The 12,500-nt window shown below is 42.0% G+C and overlaps 1 protein-coding gene across 1 annotated transcript in view; it reads right to left on the reverse strand.

The window, feature by feature from the left end:
* Nucleotides 1-12,500, reverse strand: part of LOC134437441 (multiple PDZ domain protein) — a 285,829-nt gene that overhangs the window by 102,819 nt on the left and 170,510 nt on the right. Inside the window, exons 28-29 of the mRNA XM_063186930.1 lie at nt 12,191-12,368; nt 1,749-1,859 (exon numbers count right to left, since the gene is read on the reverse strand). Coding sequence (XP_063043000.1) covers nt 1,749-1,859; nt 12,191-12,368 — 289 coding nt within the window. The remainder of the gene's footprint in view (nt 1-1,748; nt 1,860-12,190; nt 12,369-12,500) is intronic.

The raw sequence follows: 12,500 nt of genomic DNA on the forward strand, positions 1-12,500 counted from the left end.
AGTGGTCAAGTTCATACAGATGAAGGGTAAACAGGAGGAGTTTAGACAGGGAAATATAGATATTAACTTGTCTAGAGAAGGAAAAATAATTTAGTTGCTGTGATTAAAATGGAGCCTGTGGGTGCTGCTGCACCAGAGGGGAGTGTGTCGGGTGAAAAGTGCCTGTAAATGAGGCTAGGGTGTGCCAGTGAACAGGTTATGGCAGATGAGAGGTAAATAGGTGGGGCTGAGACAGGTAAATGTAGACATTAACATTGCCTTGTCTAGAGAAGGAACATGTATGGTTACCTTGCTGAGTTAATGTAAAATAGTAAGTTGAGAAGGATAGAGGCATGATGGGTGAGGTAGATATGGTTACCTTGCTGAGATAATGTAAGATAGTAAAATTGAGTTAAGAGCAGGATAGAGTCATGATTAGGGTTATGGGTGAGGTAGGCATGGTTACCATGGTTACGGGTGTGGGTGAGGTGAGGTATGGTTACCATGGTTACGGGTGTGGGTGAGGTGGGTTATGGTTACCATGGTTACAGGTGTGGGTGAGGTGAGGTATGGTTACCTTGCGTGGAGAAGGCGAGCAGTCGAAAGCGATGGTGTATTTCTCAATAATGGGAGAGGACTCAGGCTCAGGCTGAGTGATGCATGCATGCAGTGGAGGACAAGAAGAAGAGAGGAGGAAGACATGAAGAAGAAGAAGAAGAGGAAGAAGAAGAAGAAGAAGAAGAAGAAGAAGAAGAAGAAGAAGAAGAAGAAGAAGAAGAAGAAGAAGAAGAAGAAGTGGAAGACGAAGAGGAGAGGAGGAAGACATTAATAATAATAAGAAGGAGGTGAATAAGATGATGAGGAGAGTAGGAAGACAAAAAGAGGAAAAGAAGAAGAAGAAGAAGAAGAAGAAGAAGAAGAAGAAGAAGAAGAAGAAGAAGAAGAAGAAGAAGAAGAGGAAGAAGAAGAAGTGGAAGACGAAGAGGAGAGGAGGAAGACATGAATAAGAAGAAGAAGAAGGAAAATAAGATGATGAGGAGAGTAGGAAGACAAAAAGAGGAAAAGAAGAAGAAGAAGAAGAAGAAGAAGAAGAAGAAGAAGAAGAAGAAGAAAAAGAAAAAGACGAAGAGGAGAAAGAAGAAGAAGAAGAAAGAAGGTAGAGGTTGGGGGAAGCGTCATGCATTTAGAGGTCAGAGGTGAGATCAGTGACCAACATTCTAAGCCATGCAATACAGTGTAAACATGCTGCCCCACAAAAGCAACGTACAGTATATATTTTGCCAAAATTGAATTTAGGCTTCATTACACGTTCTTTATCGTGTGTCAAAGCCTTATGGCCACATGTGTAATATTGATATGTCATATTTGCATTGCTACGTCATATTCTCAGTTTCAGTGTTAGTGGTGTACGTAGTTACTGCACTTTGTGGGGCAGAATGCACAAGGCAAAAGAAAGCAACATGACACAGTGGAATAGCAGTGTGAGGATGAAGTGCAGGACGCTACATATTGTATCTCTGTATGTTTGTATGCGTCTGTATATTTCAGCGTGTTTTTCTGTCGCTAAAAGCTAAAAGCTAAAAGCTAAAAGTGTCTGCTGAATGTATTGCAATGCAATGTTGAAACTTTTATGTTTCGTTCTATAAACTGGTGACAACATTACCTCTGAATATTGAAAGAAAATATTGTAATTTAGAGCATTTCAGTCAAACTAACACAAACACAAGATGCAACGTTTTCACATTTAAAAAAAAAGAGTGCAAGCATACCCGTGGTCGATGGACGATGCTCTGCACCAGGAAGAGAACTGGGTTGCCAGCGTTGCGGATAGCCTCCACTGCCTGCTCGTGGCTCGCGTCCCTCAGGTCAACCCCATCCACCTGGCAACACAGATCACATCACAGCAGGTCAGCAGATCACATTGAAATACATTGGATTGGACAATTTTGTTCATTTGTTTATTTGTTGGATCCCCATTAGCTGTGGCAATGCCACAGCTATTCTTCCTGTGGTTCTTTTCTTCAATAAAATCAGTTCATAGTGTTAAAAATTACATCTGAAGATCATACAGAAAACAATACAATAACATATTACAATTACAATAGGCTATAAGCAAAATACATTCAAATTACACAATTTAATACAGCCTGCTAATAAATATAAATGTATCAATATAAACATCTACCCTTTTAAAAATAACTCTTTCCTAAAAATATCTTGACTTGTTTTTTAAAACGAGCTTTAGAACTAATTTGTGTGATAAAAGTTGGCATACTGTTCCATGCAGTGATACCTCTGTATCCCACTGTTCTTTGAGTGACAACATAGCATAGGAAAACTAGCACATTCATATAAAAATATATAAAGTTGCTGCAATGTTCAATGGGTGTAAGCAACATTAGGATCACTGTCACATCAGATCAAAACAGTTCAGTTCAGTTTACTTCCTGTAGGTTAACTATTTTTGCCGTTTAGGAGAAAGATGTGTGTCCTTACATATACAGAATAAGATACAAGACACATGACACATAAACATTTAAGGTTTTTATCTGTTTTTATATATTTATTTATTGTTTATTTTCTTTCTTCTATATCCCTGTTTTGGAGCACTTGTCTGCTTGTCATGTTCTTTTTGTGTTTTGCTGCTGTGCTTTGTCACTGTCAGTAGTATTGTGCTGTTTGTTGTGTGACAGTACTGTGTCGTCTCGCATCGTACCTCATGTAGCAGGATGACCGGCGATGGAGTGGACGAGAGACAGGTTTTCTTCCCAAAAGGAAAAGCTTTTCTTTTTATTTTTCTTCTTTTTAGATTTTTTTTAAAAGTATGAATATATACAGTGCATCCAAAACAGCAAAAACAAAGATGACAAAATCTCGAAACAAAAATAGGCAAGAGTGCCAGACTATATCTGTCAAAGATTTTGGATCAGTACTTAAGAGCAGAGCAATGCCACAACCTGCTCCTACGATGCTTTTGCAACTTTTACCTGCAACCAAATCTACCTTCGGATACAAATCAAGTTACCTTAACTTACCCTACATATCCTGGCCATATAATTATAATATCATGAAAAAGTTGATTTATTTCCATAATTCCATCAATAATGTTTAACTTGCATGGATTGTATAGATGCATTGCCCACATTTTGAACTATTCCAATCATTCATTTGTCTATTTTTGTTTTACATATTTTGGCCTTCCAAAGCTCCAGCTCCAACAAAATACAAATTGAGGAATTCACATTATTTGAATATTGCTGCAGCGACCTGACCTAGGTCAGGACTCATTTATCTCCCCCTGGAGGACACGCAATATCTGGATTCTCTGCCTCCCTACCAATCACCCATGCCATGGGCACCTGGAGTGCGTTGCAATATGCGAACTTGCCTCCTCCACTTGCCTCCTCCACTTGCTTGTCTCCTCGTACCAGGAAGTAATATGTCATGATGACATCACTGACAACAGCATTATATTTCAATATCTTTTTCAATATGAAAAATAGACCCTCAAAAGTTGTTGTGGCTAGGCTGACAGCTATGAAACTTTATTGTCTTCTCCACGGAGGAGGGGTCAGAAGGCGGGGCGAGGAAACAAGCACAAGTGGAGGAGGCAAGGTCGCATATTGGAATGCACTCCTGGAGTTGTTTTTCACTTGCTGAGGGCCGGTGCAAGGCCGTCCCTAGGAGCGGCTGAGTTATGGCTGACAAGAGGGGATAAGCTACCCAGTGGCCCCCCTCCCCCAACAGGGTTCATACACTTTTTCACCAATTTTTTTCCATGACTTTTCCATGACTTTTCCAAAACCTTTTTCTGAATTTCCAGGACCGAAAAACCAATGACCAATCGCGCGCGGGGGGTGGGGGTGGGGGCGTATTAGGCTATATTACAGGCTATATTACGTAGCCTATATTATAAATATGTAATTAGTGTATATATTTATACTATAGATTATGGCATATTATATTATATATTACATAGCCTATATTACAAATATGTAAACAATAAACATATTCATACTATAGGTTATCTTTTACTACAAGCAACCATTATACTTCATGTTGTATTACATTAATTCTGCTATTATTCACCAATGTTATATAATTCGCTTGTCTAATGTACAGTCAGAAATGAAAATGAATAGGCCTAGGCCAGCCTATAGCAAATTAGGTCGTGAAATCATCATGAAGACACATTTGAATCAACATGCTCTCTATGGAGATGGATAAATGCTCATCCTGCCCAAGTAAGAAATCATAGGCCTGCCTACTACACCTGCCTAAGCACAACAGTCCAAAACTCCTGTAAGAATGATAATGTTGTCATTTGTTGTGGTCGTTGCTGGAGCAAAAAAAAAGAGAGAGACTGCACTGTTCGTGGCATAGTTCTAGTCTGACGCCCACTCAAGGAGATGCTAGGGTGAGTTTCATTTTGTGTTACAACGATCTGACCGATTTGAAAACAAAGCCACAGATGACTTTTTCAAACTCTAGTCACGCTGCCGTTTATACCGTATTTCAAAACAGGCGCGTCATGCAGACATTGGTAATCGTTTGGCTCGCGGTCAGCTGCACATAGACTACTGTACGGATTTCATGTAATCTTTCAGCACACTGGACAAGTTCACTCGCAGGCAGCAGGTGCGTTGCTTATCAATATAAAAATCTCGGGGCTTACCGAAAGCATGGTTCGCTTGGTGCCCTATCTGGCAAATTAAACCAAGACCAAACAGGTCTTAGGATTGTATTCCTTTTGGCATTAGCTACGTTTCAGTGGAACCGCTAAATATTTTAAAACGCGTATAACTGCTAACCTGTAGCTGAGGAGGTAACTGCCTGCTGTATCTTGCCCTTCAGGTGGCTAACAAGTGCCGCTGCTTCGCCCATATCGGACGGACACATCACAACTTTCGTCCTCTCCAGCCATTGTTGATCATCTTTTCATAAAGTTAAGCCGCGCATTGTTGAAGTAACACTTCGCAGCATGCTGTAATATCGTACAGAACCACATTTCTTTTCTAGGATTAGAGCTATGATCACCTCTCACCACCACGCACACACTACATCTAGCTCGCGCGTTACGAGGCGGGTTGCCAGGTGTGACTGATTTCTAGCGCCAAAAACGCTTGAAACCCGCCTGGAGCCATTACAACATGCGTTATTTGAAACCCACTCAATTTGGCAACACATGGTTAGGCAGACGCAGCCTGCACTAGACAACATTTCCACGAGAACTCGGACATTTAGATTTTATTACGCCGTGGCATCAACTTCATAAAGATAATTGATGAAACACTGGATGGATTTCCATGACTTTTCCAAAACTTTTGACCAAAAATACGTTTTCCATAACTTTTCCAGGCCTGGAAATTTGAATTTTCAAATTCCATAACTTTTCCAGGTTTTTCATGACCGTACGAACCCTGCCCCAACCTTCAACGGCTCCTCTGTCCTAACCAGAGATTCTTTAAGTATATAGAGATATGCCAACATAATAGGTTTCTATGGGCACCTAATGTGACCAGGTTCCGGTCTGCCTAAAGGGGCGTGTCATAATGCTCCTAGCATTGAATAGAACAGTCCTCAGGTCTGCCTAAGTCTGCCTAAAGGGGGATTCCCCCCCCCCAATAATAGAACCAGGAAACAATGGGCCAATGGAACCTCTCTCTCTCTACTCTCTCTGGTCCTAACGGCAACCCCAATCCCCCTTCCCCCATACAGATCAGTTCAGATTAGGGATGCACAGATACCGATACTGGTATCGGTACCGGCACCCGATACTGCTCATTATACTCGTACTCGTCAAGCACTTGCCGATACCAGGAACGATACTGCTATTACACAAAACAATGCAAAATCTTGTCACGTTCTGTGGACTTGAAAGCATAATGGAAAAAAAGTGCCACCTCACACATTTACTAACATTTAAATCTAACCGCAACCCCAACCCCCTTCCCCCATACAGATCAGTTCAGATCACAATGCAATACACTGGATTGGACAAAAAAGGGGTGCACCTTGCCTCGAGTGTTTTTTATTTGTGCACAGACGCGTTTCGACTTGTGCCTTCTTCAGTGTGCAACACTCAAGTCAAGTGTTTTGTTTGGTAAACTTTTTTCCCTTTTAAAGTTTCAGATTAGATTACGTATATTGGATTCGCAACCACAGACACACCAACATGACATACACATTGTGCAGAGGTGGAAAGTAACTAATTACTTTACTCGCGTTACTGTAATTGAGTAGCTTTTTTGTGTACTTGTACTTTTTAAACTACTTTTTAAAATTTGTAATTTTACTTTTACTTAAGTACATTTTCTTTCGAGTAATGTACTTCGGTACATTTTACAGCACAAGCGTTACTGAGTAAAAAAAAAACAAAAAGCCTCTAGAATTCTAGCCTAGTTTATAAAGAGTTGGCGCGTGCGACCTGTCTCTCACTCAAACGATGATGGCTGACATGGAGGCTGACGATGGAGATTCACTTAACTCAGAGGAGGTCAACATTAGCTGTTCTTACTCTAACCCAGTGCACCCCTTGCACATCTAGAGGCAGAAAACGCTGATTGTTAAAAAGTAACTTTTTACTTTTACTCAAAGTACATTTAAAATTATTTACTTTTTACTTTTACTTGAGTAGATTTTTTGACTGGTAAATTTACTCGTACTTGAGTACATTTTCAACAGAGAAACAGTACTTGTACTTGAGTACAGTATTTTAGTACTCTTTCCACCTCTGACATTGTGTAAATGAATACGAAAACCCATGAACAGACAGAAATGCGCACCACAGAGAGTGTGCTTTCTTGTCTCGTAGGTAAGTTCAGAAGTCGTTGAAATCCGTTGATGAGAGTTGGTAAAGCCCGCCGCTGTAGTTGTATAACAGGCTGGAGGATGTTGTCCGTCAGCCACGTTACAGTGGAAATAAACACGGAGCAGTTGTTACTGACTGTTCCGTTCATTGTCCACAGCTGTCGAAGGTGATCAATTCTGTTGTGTCCATTTGCTAGGATGTTGGCACTGACTACTGAATGGGTTAATTTACTAGCTGCCAGCTTTTCCCTCAGTTTGACACCCGCACGCTTGCCTCTCTTCGTTTTCCACGGACATCGCTGCCTTCCAGCCTGAGTGGTAGCAACAGGCCGAGGGCATAGCAGTCCCAGCTCTTCCAGCGTATCTGTTATATTAACATCCAAAACACTGCAGAATTTGCTATTACGAATCTCCAACAGTTCGTGTCGACTGTACACATGTTCTGACACGGACCGATACGGAAGACAATCGGCCAAACACATTTTGTAAGTACAACACATTGCACGATTGTGAGTGCAAGAGGCCTCTGTAGGTGAGTACGGAGGGGTGGCAACACACCGGCATAACAGTCCCATCTCTTCCAATGTTTCTGTTTCCATGTCGAGAACATTGCACATTTTACCATTCCGAATCTTTAGCAGCACCTGTCGGCTGTACTTGTGTTTTGGCGTCGACCGACCAGAAAACATTTTAAAAGACCAAAACACACACCCCGAAAAATGGGAGGGGGAAAAAAGGAAAACCGGATATATACAGTATAAAATGGTATATCTTCTTGTAAGCAACAAAAAATCCGTGAGGCAGATCAGGCTCGATTCTCTAAACAGCTCCAGCTCTGCATCCATGAAAGCAAAACAGTTCCTTAGGGATGTCCCCGTGCACTGCTCCTCTGGACACCTTGCGTAGCGCGTAGAGCTGTGCCCTTGTGTAAACAAGTTTACTGTTGCCAGAATATTGCAAAGAGTTATCCGTATTCATGGGATAGTAGTAACATAGAGATGAAACGAGGAAACGACTTGATATGAGTGCAGAGTTCAAAGAGAGGTTCTCCAAAAGATGTAAAAGTTAGCCAAGTTGTTCAGTGTCAGCAGCAGCTACAGCTGCAAGACTAAGCTTTGAGAAGTGACCTTGCCCGGAGAATGAAGATAAAGTTGTTTGACAAAGAATTCAACCCCCTCCCCTTTCTCTCCCTCCCTCTCCCTCTCTCTCTCTCTCTCTCTCTCTCTCTCTTCTTCAAACACTAAAATGATCTTTCCTTCACAGTCACATACCTCGGTCACACCTGTTGTTTATGTTCATCATTTCTCTTCTCCTCCCTTCTTTTTTTCTAGAAAGTTGTTTGTCAAGTCTGAGGTCATATTCACATAACATTCTGTGTGAAAGCACAGTCTTAATCTTGGCCCTGCCACACTGACAGTGAAGTGACCGGACTATCTATGCGTTTACATGAGGCACTTAAGTCCGATTTAACTCACCTTAAATCTTATTAAAACTTAATTCCGCTCTAAAAATATCATGTAAACACTTACCGAACAGGATTTAAGTTTATTCTGATTTAAACTTAAGTCCGATTAAAGTGGGTGGTTTATTCCTCTTTTAAATCCGATTAAACACGTTCCTCTGTCATGTAACCTTTTATTCAGAATTACAATAAATACAGTCGTTCCACGCATGCTCGTTGGCCACACGATGGCGCCAAGAGCCATTGCTACATGCTACACGGATCCATTGACTTTCACTAGCTTAGTGACATGCTCCCTCTTTTAACTTGTCTTAAAACAAGACAACGGCTTACATGAAAAATAAGACACTTTACCACCTGTATAAACCCTGGCCAACGATTTTAACTGTATTAAGCCCCAAAACAGTGGCATACCCCTTTAACATTTTAGACACAGAGCTACTACTGTACACGCCATTGCTGCCACTCTCGCAAACGCCGGAGTGTGTCTTACATGTATTTCATGTCTCCTCTTCTGTATTAGAGATTAAGTGCTCACAGAGTTCACAGAGAGTTTCTCCCCAAAACATTTGTGTCTTAATTAAAAAGTGAGCAGAGTAAAGTTGTTTTCCGTGGCAGCTGCAGCAACTACAGCGACCGGCAGCTAAGCTTTGGGCTGTGTAGTGGCCTTGCTCAAGCAAAGAGGATAACACTCCTTCTACAAAGAATTTAAACTCCCTCTCTCTCTATCTATCTCTCTCTCTCACTCTCTATCTCTCTCTCTGAATACCCCCCTCTCTCTCTCTGAATACCTCTCTCTCTCTCTCTCTCTCTCTCTCTCTGAATACCTATCCCCTTCCCCTCTCTCTCTCTCTCTCCCTCCCTCTCTCTCGTCTCTCTCTCTGAATACCTTTCTCTCCCTCCCTCTCTCTATATGCCTCTCTTTCTCTCTCCCTCTCATCTCCTCTCTCTTCCTTTCCTTACTACACCCACGCATTCTCACACATTCCACACTCTCTCCTTTTTATCCACTCTCCCTCTCTCCCTCTCTCCCTCATTTTCTTCTCTCTTCTCTTCTCTTCCCTTAACCACTCCGCTCCCCCTATCTTAAATTTGTCCTTGATTGTAGCCCAGAGCAAGCCTACTCCTCAGCACTCCTGCTCCACACTAATTGCAATGACTGTGCAGTTTTTAACCACCGTTGCTGTTAGTAACAAAAACACAGAGAGACTGGCCAGCCCATAATATTCACCAGCCTAATTATCAGGCACACAAAAACAGAAATAGAGGCAGAGGAGAGGAGAAAATAGACTCCACAGTAAAGTAGATCAACAATTTAATGTCTGTGCTTGGTTGTGTTGGGGAGTAAAGGATGTGCAATACTTAAAGAGTTGTTCGTACTCCACAGTAAGTATTGAATTGGCGGAAAATAAAATAGACTCCACACAGCAAAGTAGATAAACAATTTAATGTCTGTGCTTGGTTGTGTTGGGGAAAAAAATATATGGAAAAGAGTTGTTCGTACCAAACAGTAAGTATTGAATTGAATAAAGAGTTGTCCCCTGCTCTGCTTATTAGAGTTGGTATTGAATTTACGGGTCTGTGAAGATTCTAAATCATCCAGGTCATCTTAGTCAAAGAAGTTTCGATGAAGGTAACCTCTTTTTTGTAGCTTGAAAAGTGTTTCCTCTCTTATTTCTCATACTGAGAGATTTACTGGCATCAGTTGTAATTCATGGGCAGGGCAGTCATGGGTAAGCGGTTAGGGCGTCAGATTTGTAGCCCAAAGGTTGCCGATTCGACTCCCGACCTGCCAGGTTGGTGGGGGTGAGTAATTAACCAGTGCTCTCCCCCATCCTGCTCCATGACTGAGGTACCCTGAGCATGGTACCGTCCCGTACCCATTGGGGGCTGCCACCTTGCATGGGTGAGGCATGAAATGCAGTTTCGTTGTGCGCAGTGTGCAGTGAAAACTTGTGTTCTGTAGTGTGATGTGATTTCAGCTCCTTGAGTGTGCAGTTAGAGTATTATTATAGTCAGTGGTGTAGTGCAGTGTACCTTTTTTTAGGCGAGGCACCCTTTTAATTCATGAAAAATGTCAAGGCACCCCAAACCAACAAGCCGTATCATGGAATCGCATCCTATACCACAAAAGCTTAGAAAAGTAACACATTTGGAGACGTCGCACGACCTACGTTCGAAGTTGCAGCTGTCTGGGGTGACCTGTATTTACTTTATAGTGCATAAACGGCAGATGAAGATTCCACTGACGGGCATTAACTTATCAATTTAGACGAATATGTATTATATTACATAATTTATTAATCAGCCACGTTTCTGCGGCACCCCTGAGGGGGGCCCGCGGCACCCCAGGGTGCCCCGGCACCCCTGTTGAGAAACACTGGTGTATTGTAGTGGGTAGGGATGCAAACGATTAATCGATTAATCGACTTTAATCGATCAATGCGTTAATCGATTAAAAAACATTAATCGCAATTAATCGACAATTCAACTGACAAGAATCCCAGGTGAAATGGGTGAAGAGTGTGTGTGAAGAGGGGTGTGAATAGTGGGAATATCTAAATCACCTTTGGATTAAAGAATTGAAATAGAATTAATTTAAATGTGATATTCTATCTCAATTTTTAATTAAAATGTTTAGATTTAGTAGGTTTTTTTTTAGAAACATTGAGATTTCGGGGGGGAAAACGCCGCTTATCAATTAATCGTAAGTCGATCGATAAGGCTATCAACTAATGATTAATGAATTAATCAATAATTTGCATCCCTAGTGTGGGGATATTTAAAGTGGGGGTACGTGATTTTTAACGTCATCAAATAATTAGGCAACTTATCATGTCAACCCCCCCACATTGCTTCTATGTTTTCATCTGTTTGGTCAATCACCTGCAATACTGCTATGTGCTCATTCCTTTTTGCATTCAAACATGGGCAGAAGATTTAAAAAAAAAAAATCTCACTTCAGGAGAAGTGGGTGGACTGCGTACCCCCGCGTACCGCGGCCACTACACCCCTGATTATAGTGTAATGTAATGTAATGCAGAATAATGTAATGTAATGTAGAATAATGTAATGTAATGTATTCTCACCTCCACTATCCTGTCCCCGGTCTTGAGAGTACGGTTATTATTATGACTGTACATTAAGTGTAGTGTAATGTAATGTAATGTAATGTAGGTGTAATGTAATGTAAAGTAGTGTAATGTATTCCCACCTCCACGATCCGGTCCCCGGTCTTGAGTGTGCGGTTATTATTATGACTGTACATTAAGTAAGGGTTAACGTTCGGCGAGAAGGTCGCTACCGTGGAATAGCAGCACGACAGAGAGAATCTTTAGACCCCGACGCGGAGCGGAGGGGTCTTGTTCTCTCTGAAGTGCTGCAACCCGCTTATTATATGGATATACTTAAATGATTCACACATGGCGGGGGCATTTCTTTAGGCCTATTTAATGTTAAGTTTATCATAGTTTTTCAGGTCAAAAGATTGTTGCTGCGCAAAACAAAACAGTGCCGTTGTGGAACACCGCTAGGCAACAGCTAGGTAGCCAGGACAGCAGGTGTTGTCTATCACAGCAGCTGATTAGAGTCTTGTTGAAAAGTCGCTTTAGCAGTGAAAAGTCTTGTTGCCATTGACAGCGGTCTGTTATAGACCAACCCGTCCGTTATCGAAAAATAACAGACGTGCGAACGTTGGGGAGCCCCATTGAAATGAATGGAGCATTCGACCGATGACGTCACACCATATAATAAGTGTAGTGTAATGTAATGTAATGTGGTGTAATGCAATGTAAAGTAGTGTAATGTATGCTCACCTCCACGATCCGGTCCCCGGTCTTGAGTGTGCGGTTATTATTATGACTGTACATTAAGTGTAGTGTAATGTAATGTAATGTAATGTAATGTGATGTGATGTAAAGTAGTGTAATGTATGCTCACCTCCACGATCCGGTCCCCGGTCTTGAGTGTGCGGTTGCGTCCGGCTGGACTGTCCTCCAGGACGTGCTTGATGAAGATGCCCCGCATCACTTCCCCGTTGCTAAGGCGACTGCCCATGCCCCGCCCACCTACGATGCTGATGCCCAGGGACTTGCCCGCCTCTCGGTGAAGCTCCACCCTGAGAAAAGCAAACACGCACGCACGCACACACACACACACACACACAAACACGCACGTACACACAACACGCACGCACACACAAACACACACACACACACATGCGTAGGCGTGCACACACAAACACACACAC

Source organism: Engraulis encrasicolus, chromosome 21 (assembly GCF_034702125.1).
Source record: "Engraulis encrasicolus isolate BLACKSEA-1 chromosome 21, IST_EnEncr_1.0, whole genome shotgun sequence".
In the NCBI taxonomy this organism is placed as follows: domain Eukaryota; kingdom Metazoa; phylum Chordata; class Actinopteri; order Clupeiformes; family Engraulidae; genus Engraulis; species Engraulis encrasicolus.